Source organism: Aspergillus ambiguus (genome assembly GCF_047715705.1).
Source record: "Aspergillus ambiguus strain CBS 117.58 unplaced genomic scaffold BDV59scaffold_15, whole genome shotgun sequence".
In the NCBI taxonomy this organism is placed as follows: Eukaryota; Fungi; Ascomycota; class Eurotiomycetes; order Eurotiales; family Aspergillaceae; genus Aspergillus; species Aspergillus ambiguus.
This window is the reverse complement of record NW_027395528.1, coordinates 157,711-175,786: the sequence shown is the minus strand read 5'-3', so window position 1 is coordinate 175,786 and position 18,076 is coordinate 157,711. Positions and strand designations below refer to the sequence as shown.

The following is an 18,076-nucleotide window of genomic DNA, read 5'->3' as shown; positions in this document are numbered from 1 at the left end:
CTGTCCTTTTGTTCATTATTGCCTGCTTTATCAGCGCGTCCACGCTTCTCGGGTCACGTCAACATTCTTATGCTTCCCATTCTCTTCAGCCTTTCTCGGTCTTATCCATTACTTGGTTTTATTTGATTGCCTGGTCTCCATACCCTCATGATGTCATTGATATCCTCTTCCATTCGTCGCTTTTTCGGCATTATAAGACTTTTCCTTTCGATATGACTGCCTGTGTTTGTGTACAAAACGCACACTTACTATACTTTTGACGCCTACGTTCCTCTTCAAAAGCAGGAAAGATACCCATTGGGGGGCGCTACGGATAAAGATTCTGAATCCAAATATATTAATCAAAGCCATATAAAGTACTTGCAGCCCTAGGTGGCTTTCACGCAAATCATTATCACGGCGCCGTAATTTGTATATACACTCCATGTCAACCCACACGTTACTGTGGCCCCTCCCGAGGTTTCTCATGTATGACCCTCCTGTCAAATGTGGATTCCAGATCAGTCAGGGGTAACTTTGAGGTGAAGGGGTGGATTCGGAAATATCCCGAGGCTATAGCTTCGATCTACGGACTCGCACCGGTGGAGAACAAACAAGGCCGGAGATGAACGCATAGGTAACTAATAGATTGTATCCACATCATACCGCAGAGAATCTAAGTTTATTAATGTCTCTGGGTTTTGAGGTTCTCGACGAAAAGAGCATAAGGGCTAGGTTATTTGGACCTCCAGGTCGGTCACACTTGAAGAGATAAGTTGCCCGAATAGGTAGTTCAGACGTGATAGTCTTGACGCTAAGGATTGAGTTTGATGACACGGTACGTAATATGGCGCTACCAAAGCTACTATTTCATATGATTGTATACTAAAGTAGCTAATCGCATTGGCACCCGTGCATTTGACCTCAATTTCGGGAGAGCAGATGTGCTGCTGGGTACGAAACCCAAAGGGCAACAGCGTCGAATTATAAGCTTTCCCTGGGCGCTAGTTTCAAAATATAGATCCTCCGGGAGATGTGGTCTTAACTTTCAGGTGTAATGGACGAAAGCAGGCGCTGGCGAGGCACGGTAACCATAGTTATTGTCTTCGCGACTTTATCACGATGCCGGGAAGGGGCTCAGTATCTGTCTGAATACGCATATCGCAAATCTTTTATTTGCCATTTTTGGATTGATTTGGCAGACTTTACGTGGCAACTATCGATCAGGTAATGTAGGAATCTGCCTTGGTGTGTCGCAAAGACGTCTAATCCTGGCATAGACACGGCCGGAATCTGACATAATTTCATTTTACGAGCTCAGGCATCATAGCAATATCAATGTCTAGGTGTCTTATAAAGTTTTGTAAAGGGCTTAGGTATTTCAGCAATTCTCATGCTTGTTTGTTATTTGCGTCTCGTTCTACTTTGGGAGCATTCGATGAAATATATACTGTGGAGGTGAACGTGTATCAACGCAGCTGATTTTCACACTCACACACTAAAAAAACCAGAAGTCTCCTGATATACTATCCTTTTAACCTACAAGAAATTCTATCAGACATCTCAGAAACAATGGAGGCGGCAAGACTCGGCGACTGATGATCTCCCTGCATGACGAGGTGCAAAAAAAAAAAAAAAAAAAAAATAGTAGAGAAGGACGTCAGGTGATAGTGAAGGGTAACCAGCTGCGTCATATGGAGTACTCTCTATTCCTCAGGTTGACGAGAATGACCATATTAGTTTAGAAGACCATGGGCATGTCCAGTATTTCGGGGAATTAGAGTGTGGGGAGGAGCCGAGAATGGAGCCGACGCATCCGAATTAAGCTATATAGATGCACGAGTGTTTTCAAACTTTGAGTACTATCCGCCCACTCAAACGTGCTAGGTGTTGAAATAAGGTGACAGAAAGTGCCTCAGCGTTGGTGAGTACGGTACATTGCAAATTAGCCATGTTGAAAACCTGCTGAACATGTACAGGATTTTCTGCATCTATTAGACTTTTATGAAGTGATTGAATAAAGGACTATCTATATTACTTAAGCTATACAGGTACATAGTTAAGATGCGGGGAATATGCGACATGAGAACTTGTCAATTCATCGCATATCAAAAGCATCTACCTACTGAGAACTTTCTCTCGCAGAACCTAGACTGTGGGGCGTAGGGATGAGCGAGGGACCTGAGCAGCCAGTGAGTCACTCACCTCGACATCGAAGTTTGCGATAAAAAGTTGATTTGGGTGTTTGTAGCTTGCTGGCTACTGAGGCCGATGTGGACCACCTCGGTGACAACAAAGATATAAGAAGCCCAGCGGACAACTACTAGCGTATCCAACCCAAGCGATTACAGAGGAAGTGTGACAACATACCCACTACCATCGCCTTCCGAAAAAGACTTACTTTCATCTTCTGAGTGATGGAACCTCGCATTGGCATTTACATAGCTGTTATTGCTGGGGTTTGGGTCATTCGGGTTCGTAAGAACAAATGGCTTATAGCAAGCCTCTGCTGACTTGCTTTAGGCCCTGACCAGGGTATACAAATCCCCTCTTCGTCGCATTCCTGGTCCGCTTTATACGAACTTCACAAGATTACCTCTGAAGCTTTCCATAATCACTGGCAAACGTATCTACTTTATCGATGACCTACATCGGAGTTATGGTCAAATCGTCCGCATTTCCCCAGACGAAGTATCTATTTCGTCTGTTGCCGATTTCAAGGAAATCCACCGCGTTGGGACCCCGTTCCTAAAGACAGACTGGTATTCTAAATTCGTGTTTGAGAGGAGACCTGGCATCTTTACGATGCGCGACCCTAGGCAGCATTCTGCACGGAGAAAGCTCTTCGCCCGCCCGTTTTCCAAGTCAGAGCTGCGGCGTGTGTGGGAGCCGGTCGTCCTAGAGAAAGTCCGACTGGCTGTTTCACAGATCGAACGGGAGTTGAATGGCGACGGTGTCTCGGATGTGCTGAAATGGTGGACGTTCTTAGCCACCGATGTGACCGGACACCTGATGTTTGGAGAGTCCTTTGATATGCTCCAAGTGGGAAGGGTAAGGGCGTTGTTCCCTTAGAGAACTGGTGGGGCTGACGCTTGTTCAGAAAAATGAATATATACGCCTGCTAGAGTCAACCATGATGGGATCCGGGATCAATATTGAGCTTCCGTGGGTTGGATTTATTGGTCGACATGTACCACACCCTGCTCTGCAGACCATGTTCCAGGCAGGTGATCGTCTCCTAGAGTATGGGCAGCGTGCGATCACCAATAGTCGAACGACGAGCAGCGCCAGCCGAAATATCTTCTCCGGCATGATATACGAGGCCGAGAAGGATGATGCGACACTTGACGACGACGACGTGGTCAACGAGGCTCGCAATTTGATAGTCGCCGGATCTGACACGACAGCGATCACGCTGACATATCTCATTTGGGCGGTACTGTCCCATCCCCCTCTGCAGGAGGATCTCGAGGAGGAAGTCAGCGGGGTGGGTGATGATTACGATGATGCTCGTTTAGAGGAACTGCCGTTGCTAAATGCCGTCATTAAGGAAACCTTGCGGCTTTATGGAGCGGCTCCTGGATCCCTGCCTCGGGCGGTCCCTGCAGGGGGAGCAACGCTCGCAGGGCATTTCATCCCGCAAGGGGTGACGGTCAGCACACAGAGCTATACTATCCACCGGGACGAAGCGCTGTATGCTAACTCTGAATCATTCGACCCGTGTCGGTGGATGCAGAAAAGGGTTTCGGATGCTGGCCAGACCGCGTTTTCCCCGTTTGGTGCAGGGGCCCGCACATGCCTGGGGATTCATCTGGCATGGATGGAGCTGCGACTGGCTGCAGCCGAGTTCTTCCGGCGATGTCGGGGTGTAAAACTGGGAGCAGACGCCGGATGGGACAGGATGAGACCGGAGAATTACTTCCTCATCGCACCGGTAAGCCACAGCTGTAGGATAGTGCATGGGGACCGTGCATGAAGAACAATGAAGACGCACTCCGATAGAACGGGCCAAAGACCCGCAGAAAGTCTGTTTATACTAGCAAGAATCATGAGGATCTCTACCCTACACCCCTCTATCACAAAACCCTGATTCATGTGTTCCAAATCCCGTCCCCACTCCGACCAGACCCCTCGGCCATACTAGATCTGCAAGATCCCATCATATCATCGAATCTCCTCCTCGGCTGGCATGCCGGATCAACTGCGCCATTCCCGTTGCCAAGAGACATGTTCCAATGTATTCCACTCTGCTCCACCTGTACCAATCCTGAGCCGTCTGCGATCATACGGTCTTTGATCTTTTTTTTTCCCACCGTCTGGATTTGACATCAAATCGGGATTCGCTTTACCCCATCGGGATTTGATGGCTAATTGGCCACCAAAAAAATCTCTCCCACGCCATGTGTTCTTTACCCCCGATCTCCCTGATGTATATTCCATGGCCTTGAATCCTTTGCCGGCATGGGTCAGGTGGGACAATGTTGACTGCATCTTGAACGGAAATCCGCTCCACCCACACGACTAGAAGATACAATAGTGCATCTGTTGTGAAACTTCCATATCTTTGGTGCAAGTAGATTCTACTTCCATTCCTTCTTTTTGGGCTGCTTTGTGCATTCCTGGATCTGCATCTGCACTTAATTAAACAGGCAGGTACAAACTAGTCCTTTCCCCTCTCTTTTATCGGCCAATAGCCGTGCGTTGTCCAGCTTTTGTCGAGTATATCGGTATATCGCTGCCCCCCTAAATCACCATCTACTCGTATAAGCTCTCCCGCAACAGACAACAGGAATCCCAGGAATGACCGTCTATCAATGATGACGGAGGATAGAGGTCGACGGTCGCAGGGTGGCGGCAGCACTATGGGATCCAGATCGAGCTCCGAAGGAGATGGTAGGGTTTACTCTATCGTACAAGGCGTCCTAACTATGACTGACCCGTGGTATTCAGAATGGGTAAAACAGCTTGGAGGACTCTGTGGCCCCGGAGCGGGATTGCGACATGTCGATATTCCCTTGGCTGAAATCGATTCCATGTTTGACTCCATATTTGCCCCAAATGCCGATGAACACGCGGGGAGTACCATACCCCCTCATGCGCTGAATCCAGTTCGACTCTATGGTAGTAATGAGGACATGTAAGCTTGAGCCTCATGGATTCCTCTACCGTCGTCTTCGTTGTTAACCCACGCAGTCTGGACGCATATTACATCTTTATACACCCCTATTTCCCTATACTACCCCCGCCACTCCGTCTCCCGGTGTACAGCCGTCCTCTGCCGCGGAGACTACCGGACTTCCATCCTTCCAACGGGCTAGGGTTGGCAATCTCGGCTGTCTTGGTCCTCATCCCTCACCCCGATGAGAATGACGCACAGCGAGCAGAATACGTGAAGCTCCGCAGGGACTTTGCCCACTGTTTCGCAAAGTCGGCCCTTGAAGCTATAGAAAATGAATACGAGCCGTTAAGAACCTGCGAGGATCCGAATAATCCCTCGGCAGATGGGGTTCGAGTGTTCGACCGTGAACCATTTCACCCCAAGGTGCCGCCGAGTATTGAGGGGGTGATTGCACTTGCCATTCTGAGTGTGTACGAATATGCGCAACGGGGAAACATGAATGAGATGCTCCATCGTGCAAACCAATCCCTGGCGTTGGCAATGAGCCTGTCCTTGCATGAGGCCATGGACGAGGACGGATTCGCCGAAGCAAGACGACGGACATGGTGGATGACAGTTTGTGCTACCACGGATTCCTGCAGCGAAGGATACTAACTGTTACTCCAGTATATGACTGTCTGTCAGGGCTTGGCTGTTAGCAATACGGTATGTGTTTTACCTACCACCGGGAAGATGACAGGCTCACAGTGATAGGCGCCATCTTTTGATCTATACGACCCATGGTTTGTCACTCCGTTTCCGGAGGTAAGGGACCCGTGTCTTTAATCTGATGACAGCTAGCTGATCGTGTTGTAGGGCTGGAAACTCCTTGTGGAAGCGCAGCAAGCCATCCTCGAATCGGCCACTTTTGCGCGCGACGTCGATGAGACCATGAAGGCCAAGAGCGATCCTTCGTGGATTTCAGAGCGGATGGCGGTTCTCGATAGCCAGATTGCATCTTTGTTGTTGGCCTGTAGGGAAGCCCCCCCGGTCTCCCAGATGGCCCCTTCGAGTGGTTCCCCGGAATACGTGGCCTCGACCACCATGAGGGCATTCGCTGAAATCAAGTTACACACGTAAGTCCCCTTACTGCCTGTCTTTTCTCGAATTACAGCTTATTCCGCAGCGCTCGGATCAAAATACACCGCTTGTGTGCATTCCAAGACCTCACGAATGTACCCAGTCAGTCCTGCGTTCCCGATCGTCCAATCGCATCAAAGATCGAAAAGCTCGAAGGGCAGCTGTATAACTCGTCTGAAATCAACCTAGATCCGATGCCCACGCCTGATGTCAGTGTGCCCTCGGGCGCCCGGGGTCTGCCGTTCCCGTTCTCCTCCGATGTGTCGTCGAAGATCTGCCTGCACGCGGCGTTGAATACAGTCACTCTGCTTGACAACCTGCCCTATCCTAATCCCGCCAATGAATCGGCGAGAAAGCAACCATACCGCTCTCAGAACTCCCGGTTGGAAATCCCACGCACCATGCCAACTCTGGTCTGCTGCGCGATGCAGTCGGGGTATGCTCTGTTGATGCTCTGCCTCAAAGCCCGAGAATTTCAGACCACCAGCCAGGATGGGCCTGGTTCCCTGAATGCATCCTCCCTAGTGGGGTTCCGACGGGACGTGCATCAAAGCTTACGGTTAGTGGTAAAACTCATCGGCAATTATGCCTTGGCGTTCGAGGCCCTGCAGGGGATACGAGGTAAAACGGGTTTTTTTTACCAGCTTCATACTTCTGCAGAACTAACTTTGACTAGATGAGATTGCGCAAGCAATCGAACGAGAGTTTCGCGATTAATCTTCTTTCCCCGTTGGATTTTCTTTGTTCTTCTGGACAGCACGCTTTAGACTGGGAGGTCCATGGCAGCATGGAATCTTTTGATGATTTACGAATCGAATGCATGAGTACCTGGTTTAGGCAGATATCAGTGGCATGGCATCCTGAAGTGTAATCTCTGCACATAATCAAGTTCAATACATAAAGTCAAATCATAACCGAACGAAACACATCTCGGGAAGGAGACTTACTAGGGTGCTTGTACTCCAACTGTAACTTCAAGCCCTTGCTTTATCTCTGTCTTTCATTTTCTGCATCTTGTTCTCCAAATCAGCCCGCAGATATCCAATGAGAACCGACATCTTATGTCTGCCCTTATGGACTTCCTCATCATCTGTAGAGGATGCTGCAACTTCCGCAGATTTCAAGATAAGAGACACTGCCAATCAGAGGGCTCTGGGCAGAGCAGGCGCTGGCTCGAACGTCTATTATTCAGAAAAGCGCGCAAGTAAATATTCAGCTGCAAAACGCTATTGATATACCTTGACTTCCGACGAAGGAAGGCCGTGCTCTTAGCTTGGACGATACGCAACGCAACAACATACACGGATTATGTCCATTCCAAGTTACCAACTACTAACTCGGAATCTGGCCGAGCTCGAGGTAACATGTTCCTATTCTATCACGCGCTTACACACTGTTAGTCTGCGGTCAGAAATGTAGACACAACCACATCCATTTCACTACAATCACGCTACAAGACGATCAAAGCTTCTGCAGACTGGACCACCCAACGCCATACGCTGTGATCCCCCAACAATGCGCATGGACGGCACAGCATCTCCGCTCGTTTACCTGTTTTGTGTTAGACCAGGTCCACGTCGGACATCAGTGTCGATAGCACATTAGACAGTTGGTTATGTGCCCACTCTGTCAGTTCTACGCAGTACAGCACATCTGGGATTCTCCAAAACAGGCAACATCCCTGTATATGGACTACGAAGGGTTGATCAAGGAACCGTGCGACTAGGGCTCGGCCTATTTCATTCCGGATAGACGGATGGTGCATCTAATTTATGATTTGGCCGTCTGGGATCTGACAAACACCCGGTTTACGCTGGTTGGGTCAGTCATGCTCTGTGTTGACGGTGATTTCGTGTACGGCCGATAAAATGCCTGACATCAAGGCTCAGCCAAACTCCATGTCATCGACTTTCTCCGAAAAGCACAACGCGTAGTTGGCTTTCTTCCGTAGGCCCGCGCTTACACATATGCGACGGGGTCCTGTACTCCGCCTTCAGTATGTATAGCCACACTGCACGACATCGCCTTGATGTTTCTTACGAAGAATAGGCCGGGCACAGACGGTATGACGTTAGTATTTATAGAATCGCTTTGTTTTCTCAAGATCAAATTTTGAACAAAAATAAGGACAATCTGTCACCGTAATGGACGGTGATTGTCTAACCAGTCCATAGCTTCCCAGGAATCGTGATGCTGCTCTAGCGCCAACCAGTGTATCCATTATCATATACCACGAGAAGACCCTTCCATAGCAGGCTTAACGTCATTGGTTGGCCGGATCTCCGATAATGAGCTGTCAAGAAGTGCTTGGTACTCTTTAGTATACATTTCCGAGGTGACAGGCTCATCGGAAGCCCCTGGACACGTATGAAATGGACTGCCAAGATGCTTCGGGCCAAAAGGAGTCATTCCTTTTTTTTTTTCCTTTCGGTGGGCTCCGATGGCCCACAAAGCGTCCAATCTGGATTGACGTGGAGGAGAGGGGTTCCAGCTCCTTTTGGACTGCATCGTCAACAGAGGAACCCCCGTGTCATCCGACCCTCAGCCCCAAAAGCGTATTGATATTCACATGCGACCGACATTGGAGTCATTCAGCGCAGACCCATTTCCTGATACATGTCGAGCATTTGCTGGCGCACGGCTCTGGCCAGCGGCCATACCTTACCAAGGACATGTAGGCCGCCAATACCCAGCTGGATCCGGGCCTTGAGGGACTCCTGCTTCTCACTGGATAGCATGACAAGACATCCTGCGGTGTGGACGACGACGCACATGGCTAGCGCGCAGGTGAAGAACGGAGTCCGGCACTTGATTGGGCTCGGCAAGGTGGCCAAGTTTGACAGCAGATCGGCGGCCCGGAGAAATTTCTGTGAATGCAGATCCAGCTCGGTGGCCATTGGCATGGCTTGATCTTGGGCGGCGCGGAGGCGTGTGCAGGATGTACGGGCATGGAAAGAAGCGAACCGCATGCTGGAGCGGGGATGATGGAGGTATATCATGGCACTGACTCGTTGATACGTTAGCGAGCCGTTCGCTTAGATCCTTCGCGATAGGCAACGCAAAGTTTTGGGCGACCCCTACAGATAGTTGATCATCTCTGCCTGGAAGACCATCTCATCAAGGCTCGAGCTGTCATATGCAGCGCCTCCCTGGGACGACGGTAAGCGCATCAGTGAGGAGAACAGCGTCGCATCCACCATCTCCACTCTGGCTTCCATGTTTTCATCCAGTGATCGATTGACATCGAGCACTTGCCCTAGATTTCGCACTGCCTGGACGCGATAGGCGAAGGACGATGCGTGGGTTGCGTCTCCGAATGCCCAATCGTGTTGCATATCGTCTAGCGTTTGCGTGTTTGGTACGATCTGTACCACGTCAAACTGGTTAGTTGGAGCTGACACAGAAGGCAGTGGGGAGGATTGCTAGTCTTACCTGAACCGCAGTGTTGTACATCTGCTCCGCACACGGTAATTCCACTGGGTTCCTCTGATGGTATAGCCGGAAGTTACCCTGCTCTCCCATAGCAGCCAATAATCCATCGACTACGTACAGCTCCCAAAACGTCCTGCGGAAGCTCTCCTCGAGGATGAAATCGCCGCCGGAATGCTCCTTCGCAAACTGGGTGTGATTCATTCCCAACTCCAGGGCCTGAGTGATGGCTGTCTCTATCGTCAAATACGCGGAGTCTTCTCTACCATGCGCGTGCTCCACGATCGCAAGGAGGAGCATGCCCTGAACCTTGAAGCCATCTTTCACGGTGGAAGCCGATAGCACTTCATACGCTGATTGCCGGAAAGATTCTTTGAAAAGCGGATCGGGATAATAATGTGCGCCGACATAGCGCATGATGTCCAGCAGGTAAGGCGGCATTCTCTCACGCAGAGGGGACTGAAGTGCCCGTCTTGGGACCACGACAGGGTGCGACCGGTGGAAGTTCTGATAGTAAAGCTGGACCATAGGGTCGTATGCCACATCGGGGGCAATCAGCCGTCCGGGATCCGGCCATGAGACAGCGTCCTCTGTGAGACTCGGGATGTCTAACGTCTGTGGAGTGTCGAGGGATTGTAGGAGTGCTCGTTCAGTCTGATCTCGTCAGCTGCCATTCGCTGAGACATAGGGAGCCGTGTGCACGAAGTACATCTAGATCTTGCGGAAGAGACGTGGCGTTCAACCAGTCTGCAAATGCATCCGCATTGAACAGAGGGATGTCGTCGTTCAACAACTGCGACGGAGGGTCTCTATTACGATTCCTCAAGCCCCGTCTCGATCGGACATAGACACATTCTGTGCTGGATGCCTGGCAGCGACTGCATGCGGGCATTTGAGCATCGCACTTCAAGTGGCGCCGCCGACATGGCACACATGCCAACGAGGAAGGCTGCCGGATAGGTGGTTTTGATGGGGTTGATTCTGTTTGCATAGCGGGTTTCTGATACTGAAGCTTCAACTGGCGACAGGGAGGTCGAACAGGAGACAGACCATCTTATCAGTCGGATAGTAGATGACTCCTGCATCCCAGTGGCATTTTTTTTCGGCAGAACCCGCTGGTAAGGATCCGGATCTGTACATGGCATGAATTGCTTGATGATCCCCATAGTTCCCGCTCCGAGATCGCCGACTCGGGGACCAACCCATTGTTCGGCGACGACAGGTGTTCGAGACCATAAGACGCTGCGGCCACCAAAGTCCTTAATTTCGGGTATTCGAACCTCAGGCGAACTGTTTTGGGGATGAGCTGCTAACATGCGGCAGGCTGGTCCGAATGAAGACGAGCGTGAGACATGGAGTGTCCAATCTAGTCTATTACTATTACCATTTGCCCTAGTCTCAAGCGCTATTCACAGGTTTCCACTCTCCCCGGCCAGGAGAATTTCGGGGACGTGAACCACGAAGCTTAGCAACACCTGGCCGTCCTTCACTTTGTGCGGTAACCTCCCTCCGCGTACGTTGACCTGCAACGCTTGATGCATGAGTCGTGGTTCCTTCAACGCCTCATCCCGCTCCGATCGCCACTTGACAAATTCCTCCTCCGAGCTCTCCCGTTTGGCGTGTTTGTTGCGCTCGTCCTGCTCAGACACGGTCACGTAAGGCAAGGGCTCGCGGACGCACCCATCTGCAGCCGCAGGCGGATAGTCGTGACCGGTATATAGTCGGAAAGATGGAGGAAGCCCCAATAGTCGCTTCATTGATTTGTATAGCGCGCGCGCGTCTCCCCCCGGGAAATCGCATCGCGCGCTACCCACGTCAGGGTTGAAGATTGAATCTCCCGTAAACACGCTGTCGCCAATACAGTAGCCGATATGGTCGGGGGTATGGCCGGGCAGGTACAGCACCGAGGCGACTATCTCGCCGATGTTGAACTCCTCCCCATCGACGAAGAGCCGGTCGAATGCGACGTTGAGTTCGTCATCGGCAATGCCGTATCTGCGACCGAAGGTCTGCTGTACCAGATGGATATTCCTCCCGATGCAGATAGGTGGACGGGGTTTCCCTACCGCAAGGAGCTTCTGCTGGAGGTAGAACGAAGCGGTGAGATGGTCCGCATGGGCGTGAGTTTCCAGCAAATGGCTTACGCAATAGCCTTCCCCGGAAACCACCCGCAGCAAGGAGTCTGCAGATGTCGTGCTGATGGTGGAGGAGGAGGAATCGAAATCCAAAACCGGGTCGATGATGGCTGCTTGTTTGCTCGTTGGACATGCAACGATGTATTGCCAGGTACCCGTTGTTGGCTCGTACATCGAGTGCACCGTCGGCTGCCGCGCCATGTCTTGAAAATAATCGTAGCTAATCTCTTTTTACCTTTCTGTTTTTTGAGAAGCAAATGTCATGCGGGTTGTTGGATCGTGATTGATGACATCTGCACATCGCCACGCCGCTACACTCATACATGCAGAAGTTATTTATCCACGACGCAATCGTGAGACGCCACATTCAGTCGGCGATGTAAGCTTACCAGACGCCGTCTACATCGGCGACCTTCCTGGTGTAGAATGTACGGGCCTATTTGTACATCTTGCAGCAAGTTGTCAGCGGCGATGTGCCGTGGAACACATCTGGAAGAGCAGACAGAACAATGGCTTCGCATGACATGGGACCCCGGACTGGTGGAGACCGATTGTCAACCAACCAGGAGATGAGCGGGATTTGGTCGCCTCAGATGCCTGCGGCCGGGGTATGGGGCTGTTCCAGAGTTTAAAAGGTCCCCGAATGCCAAGTGGCAAGGGCTGCCTCTTGGCATGCATGTATTATCTGTCCCCTTTTGAATGTTGTTGTAGACGTTGTCTGACTCGCCATCGGATACGACAATATGTTGGACAAAGGTGGATTGTGCAGGTCTTTATGGAGGTCAATGACGCACAAAGGGTCTCTGGTCTACTGTGAAGAGAAAAGTGGCACTGTCAGCACACTATATATTTGCTATAGTAGATATTGGAACAGGATACAGCTATCCGCTATAGGACAGATAGAGTTACTGGCCGCTTAGGAAACGGTTCAATATAGCAGCAACACTGTAGACCGACAGTGTTCGGAGAATATCACGAAATCATAGCTGCTGCACAACATATGGAGGTGCAGTCGTGGACGTATATTCAAGTCAACTGGCTAATTCGCACGAGGGATCATGTCACCGCCTGAGCACATTTCATATGTCGTGCTAGAATTCAGAGAACGGATTCGCACTTATGAACCAGATGTGAGGCCGAAGAAAAGATGCCGACTCGCTTGTGTAATTATACTGTCACTAATATTTGCGGCGACCGAAATGGGGTCATGAGTCTCTCAAATGAATAATATAATGTAGAGCATGAGTGGACACCACGCCTCTCACCAAAGTTTGCGGTATAGCTCCCATCGTACTAGAAGCATACAAACATTTCTGACGTAAAACATAGAAGGCTAGTTCTTATGCTCAAGCGCCCACATTGTGATGGCACTTTTAGATGGAAAAGAAGGGCTACGAGCTACTGAAGTATTCCCGCCGAAACTGTGGTGCTTCGATGCCGATCTACGGCCCTTGGATCTTGAGATGTAACTGAACTATAGAATCAAAAAATTTGTCAGTTGTCCATACCGCAGAATTTCCATAAAATTCTATATGCAAGGAAACATGTAGTCAAGACTGAAAATTCAGAAAGTCCCTAATGAGCCTCTCTCGGGAGACTCAAAAGTACTGCACGCTGAGGGGTTATACCATCACATATGTACCCTTATTTATAGTTAACATGGCATGGCCAATTCTAGACGAGTAGAATTGAGCGTTGTATCTCTCGATGCATGGCCACTGTATAAAATAGACCTGCTCCAGGACAGCCGAGTAGGCTCGTGTTTGGCCCTGGCGATCATTTATTAATAGAGGGCCCGTCGTATCAGGCCACTGATCGCCCATGCTACCCCTTCGCTTCGTGTTGCCGTCGCCTTATCTGATTGCCTGGAAGTCATTTCGATACTCTTGGCTCTCCACTCTTCGTGTTCACAGCCTTAACATATTCATCCTCTATCAAGACATGAAAACCCACATGCCTTGGATTGATCGACCACGTACCTACTTTAGAATCACTTTCGCGGAGCTATGTGATATGCTTAGTGGACTCCACTGTATTTTCTGGGTTTCTATTCTTGTTCAGTCGATTAATTGGCCTCGTGTTCATTCTGAAACGGAATGAAGAATTGAATATTCGGCCTAAAACAAGTGTTAATCTGCGAGCGATCTCCATCCTTTGCGGCAAATACGATGTTGCGTCCTGGACCAAGAGATCGACAAAGTGTTGATAGTTTCAGAGTCTCAGCCGGAAAAGATAAATAGATCCTATCTACCCCGGAACCAGAATGCTAACCGACTCTCAAACAGACTAAGCCAGCCTCTATTGGAGTTGATATAAAACAACTTTCGACGTCCTTCGACCTTCTAAATACCTGAAGCAATTTCGCTCATAGACATATCATATTCAATACTGAAAATGAAGGTCTTTGCTACCGCTGCATTGTTCACTACTCTTGCCTCTGCTGGCACGATTCGCGCGCGCAACAGCACCGTCGGGCAGCAGGTTTTGGACAAAGCCATGACTGCATCGGGAATCCCATATGCCTGGGGTGGTGGCGACTGTGAGGGCCCTACAGGTGATCAGCCACCCTACGACTATGGCGAAGTGGGATACGATTGCTCCGGACTGGTCTGCTGGGCTGTATGCCAAGTTACGGGCCGCGATCTCTTCAGCGAAGGTCTTCGTGTTACTTCTAGCATGTACTGCGCTGATGAAGCGACTCTGGGGTACAAGTATGCATTTTATATAGGCTTCTATCTCTCTCCATATTGACTTATCTTCTTCAGGAAATATCCATACGATGAGCGCCAGGCTGGTGACGCTGTCTTCTTCGGCGGGGAGTGCAGCTGCTCTGACAGTTCCAGCATTCACCACGTGGGATTAATGATGTATGCTTGCCCTTTGACTATCTTATTCCGAATTTACCTGCTAACACCGGATTAGCGACTCTGACGATCGTATGTGGAATGCTCCCAATGACCGCGTCAACGCCGTGCAGGAGAACAGCATCGATGGATTCGGAGAGACTCCATGCCCGTATGTTATTCGGTTTACCTAAGTCGGCTTTGGCAGTACAAGAAGCGGGAATAGTTTTGTTGATTAGGATACGGGTGTGTGGATGCCCGAAGTGTGATCAGTGTCTGAGGAAGCGTTGAACTGCCGTCACCAAATAGACAGAACGAGGTTTCATCGGATGGATTCCTGGCGTTATCGCGAATGGCCCTACATCTCCATGTCAATTTATGAACGAGAATTTTGTTTTCTACATCATTAGATATTATACCCGAGAGATCGTGTAAGGGTTCAGTTATTTCTCATTGACATCCAATGTCCTACTATCCCTAACCTAGTGATTACGAGACCTCAATAACCAAGGAATGCGATAGACCTTCATCAATTATAGAATTTCCGTTGATTTGCCCTTGAACGAATTTGAAACTAGCATGGCCTGTATTGTCTGTCTATCTACCTCGCACGTGACGTCGATGCGGGGTCAACACTGACCATACTGACTGCTCTTCACCATCGCAAAGATGCTGCTATTGCCACCAGGCTTGGTATGCAGTCTATAAGAATATGACAAAGCCACAGATATATCAGTTGTCCGTGGGAACTGCCTTCGATGGCCTCACATCGCAAGAAAAACGTTATGCTCATTATATGGCGAAGTATGAGCTCCATTCGATTTATCCGCATTTACGCAGATGTGCCTAACGCTCCTTGTAAAGGGCTGCCTGGGCTGGCACACGAATCATCCTTCGGCAGGTATCTCCAGAAGCAAATGGGATATTTGATTTGATATTGGCACTACACCGTCTGTGCGACGGAAAATGGGAATCTCTCGCCACACACGCCAATGTCAATATTGACGAGCTGAATCAGTTTCTGGATTATTCTGCCACGTTCTTGTCCAATATTGGGAACTATTTCGTAAGAATATCTTCGGCATAAAGGGCTAGTCTAATTAACATACGTAGGGCTCCGGCGATCAAAAGATCATACCTGATGTGTCGCAAGAGAGCCTCAACAAGCTTGCCTCAGGCAATCCAGAAACAGCTTCACTCCTTGATAACGTCAGAGAATCCATGTTTCGGCCATTTCCCAATAGACTTGGTTGTCCTAGTGCCTTGACGCAGACCACTTACTATCTTGGGAAGGACTGTATGGAATACTTAAAGGATTTCTCCTCCATAGCGGAGCTTATGGAGGAACAGGGGATCCAACCTGAGAACACGCGGTTGCGCAGAACCGGCTCATGCTATGATATCCTGCAAGCCTCCGTTGCAGAGGGCGAATCCGGGTGTTTCTTAACGGACACGCTACCGGGAAAAACTATTCGGTTGGTGAAAGGTGACCATAGAGAAGAGCTAGAACGGATATGCCAATGGATCAAGGAGGCCACGAACTATGCTTCGAATTCCAGTCAAAAGCAGATGTTGCAACAATTATTGGAGAGCTTTACCTCCGGGGACCTCCAGGCATACAAAACAGCCCAAAGGATATGGGTTAACGACAAGGCGCCTTCGGTGGAAACGGTAATTGGATTCGTTGAGCCGTACCGTGATCCACTCGGTGTCCGTGGGGAGTTCGAAGGCATTGTTGGGATTTCTGATTCAACAGAGACAAAGCGACTGAGTATTCTCGCCAACATGGCAAATAACTTGATCCGCAGACTACCATGGGTTGACGGTGAAGATGGTAGTAAAGGGCCGTTCGAAAAAGACTTGTTCGATGCCCCTGACTTCTCTAGCGTACACTGTAAGCTCCCAGTTTTTAATACCGGTTTCTCCTAAGTGTCTCAGCTCACCACAACCCAGCGCTGGCGTACTGCGCCAGCATTATATTTCCTGGGATCAATCTCCCAAATGTACGTATGGTATGTTGCGTGCAGATGCCAACGCTAATACAAATATTAGTACAATGACATACGACAAGAAACTGGGCACAAAAATCTGATATTCTCTAGCCGGATGTTAGCGGAGAGCTATCGTGCTAGGGGTCTCGGTCTTGTTGATCAGTCGGAGCGGGAATCTTTCAAAGCACATCGATTCCATGCTTACTATATCTGGGTGGTATTACACGAGATTCTAGGTCACGGCACAGGGAAGCTCCTTGTGGAGTCAACCCCAGGTAGCTTCAACTTTGACCCAGAGCATCCGCCTAATAATCCTGTGACGGGAATGCCAGTCGAGACATGGTATCGGCCAGGGCAGACCTGGACAGGAGTATTTGAAGACATTGCAACTACCGTCGATGAATGTAGAGCCGAACTCGTTGGTGCTTATTTGATTGATGAACCAGAAATCCTTCAATTGTTCGGATACAATGACGAGAGCGATGTGAAGGCGGACGATGGTAAGCTAACTGCAAGCATACCACTGCGTGCTAGTCTAACAGTGCAATACAGTTGTCTACAATATGTACCTGCAGCTGGCAGTGGACGGACTCCGTGGTCTCGAAAATTATGATCCATCTACACAGGTGAGACATGTCAACTGCAGCCAGACAATATAATACTAACAAGTCAAAGAAATGGGGCCAAGCGCATAGCCGTGTACGTTGGTAGGTATCGTCTATCAGAAAATAAGTAACTGATAAGCAGCAGGCACATTATGCGATATTCCGCCACCTCCTCCGTGACACCAACGGGTTGTATACTGTAACTTGCGATCCCACAGCGATGAGTCTCACTGTTCATGTGGACCGTCGTATGATAATAAAAGAAGGGAAGCCATCGTTGGGCCGGATGTTGCTGCGTCTACACATCTACCGTTGTACCGCCGACAACATCAGTTGTCGCCACTTCTACGAGGATCTTTCTCTTATTGACGACGACGCTATGATTTGGAGGGAAATTGTCATCTCAAAAAAAGATCCACCATTGGTCTTCTGCCATGCAAACACATTTATCAGAAATGATGGGATAATACTGAAGGAGTATGAGCCAACCTCCAGGGGAGTTATCCAGAGCTGGGCAGAGAGGCAGGTTGATGAGCCACCAGAGTGATCTGGCATAAGGGGCTGGCTATTTCTGGATTTGCCACGGGCCTGAGTGGAACTAAATGCAAGAAATACCCAAAAGGAACGACAAAAGTGGCTAAAACTACTCAATACCATCAAATCTTAGCTAACCTACAAGTCAACTTCTGTGTGTGAAATGTAGTGTAAAAGACTCGAGCTACATTCCCAATGCATACCAAAATTCACTACAGCCAAATCTTGGATTGTGTAGTCAGGAGACTCCTGGACTTGTATGGACGAACTTGATAGTCTCTGGCTATATACGTACTCCCTGTACTTCGATATTGTCCCACTA

The 18,076-nt window shown here is 49.5% G+C and overlaps 5 protein-coding genes across 5 annotated transcripts; 3 read left to right on the top strand and 2 right to left on the bottom strand.

Moving 5' to 3' along the window:
- Positions 1 to 2,396: 2,396 nt before the first annotated feature.
- BDV59DRAFT_207780 (cytochrome P450) lies at positions 2,397 to 3,955 on the top strand (the record flags this gene model as incomplete). The annotated part of the gene is made up of 3 exons (XM_073695068.1): positions 2,397 to 2,453; positions 2,503 to 3,030; positions 3,080 to 3,955. The coding sequence occupies 3 exons, from the start codon at positions 2,397 to 2,399 to the stop codon at positions 3,953 to 3,955; spliced, it is 1,461 nt and encodes a 486-aa protein (XP_073548041.1).
- A 952-nt stretch (positions 3,956 to 4,907) lies between these two features.
- BDV59DRAFT_207778 (transcription factor domain-containing protein) lies at positions 4,908 to 7,065 on the top strand (the record flags this gene model as incomplete). Its single annotated transcript, XM_073695067.1, has 7 exons — positions 4,908 to 5,058; positions 5,112 to 5,713; positions 5,765 to 5,803; positions 5,852 to 5,902; positions 5,954 to 6,213; positions 6,264 to 6,838; positions 6,894 to 7,065. The coding sequence occupies 7 exons, from the start codon at positions 4,908 to 4,910 to the stop codon at positions 6,932 to 6,934; spliced, it is 1,719 nt and encodes a 572-aa protein (XP_073548040.1). The 3' UTR covers positions 6,935 to 7,065.
- Positions 7,066 to 8,808: 1,743 nt separating this feature from the next.
- Positions 8,809 to 10,637, bottom strand: BDV59DRAFT_207777 (Zn(II)2Cys6 transcription factor; the record flags this gene model as incomplete). Its single annotated transcript, XM_073695066.1, has 4 exons — positions 8,809 to 9,220; positions 9,299 to 9,582; positions 9,650 to 10,300; positions 10,356 to 10,637. 4 exons carry the CDS (start codon positions 10,635 to 10,637, stop codon positions 8,809 to 8,811), a joined length of 1,629 nt encoding a protein of 542 aa, XP_073548039.1.
- A 368-nt stretch (positions 10,638 to 11,005) lies between these two features.
- BDV59DRAFT_207775 (MBL fold metallo-hydrolase) lies at positions 11,006 to 12,051 on the bottom strand. The gene has a single exon (XM_073695065.1). It carries the CDS (start codon positions 11,980 to 11,982, stop codon positions 11,056 to 11,058), a length of 927 nt encoding a protein of 308 aa, XP_073548038.1. The 5' UTR covers positions 11,983 to 12,051; the 3' UTR covers positions 11,006 to 11,055.
- Positions 12,052 to 15,297: 3,246 nt separating this feature from the next.
- BDV59DRAFT_177925 (dipeptidyl peptidase III) lies at positions 15,298 to 17,893 on the top strand. The gene is made up of 8 exons (XM_073689688.1): positions 15,298 to 15,428; positions 15,489 to 15,690; positions 15,738 to 16,518; positions 16,578 to 16,627; positions 16,677 to 17,115; positions 17,168 to 17,241; positions 17,291 to 17,314; positions 17,366 to 17,893. Exons 1-8 carry the CDS (start codon positions 15,337 to 15,339, stop codon positions 17,765 to 17,767), a joined length of 2,064 nt encoding a protein of 687 aa, XP_073548037.1. The 5' UTR covers positions 15,298 to 15,336; the 3' UTR covers positions 17,768 to 17,893.
- Positions 17,894 to 18,076: the final 183 nt, after the last annotated feature.

Bases quoted from the DNA above. Each gene is read 5' to 3' on its own strand.
- BDV59DRAFT_207775 (XM_073695065.1), bottom strand. From the start codon at position 11,982: ATGGCGCGGCAGCCGACGGTGCACTCGATGTACGAGCCAACAACGGGT.
- BDV59DRAFT_177925 (XM_073689688.1), top strand. From the start codon at position 15,337: ATGACAAAGCCACAGATATATCAGTTGTCCGTGGGAACTGCCTTCGAT. The intron at 15,429-15,488 runs GTATGAGCTCCA...CTCCTTGTAAAG, and splicing joins TATGCTCATTATATGGCGAA to GGCTGCCTGGGCTGGCACAC. The intron at 15,691-15,737 runs GTAAGAATATCT...TAACATACGTAG, and splicing joins CCAATATTGGGAACTATTTC to GGCTCCGGCGATCAAAAGAT.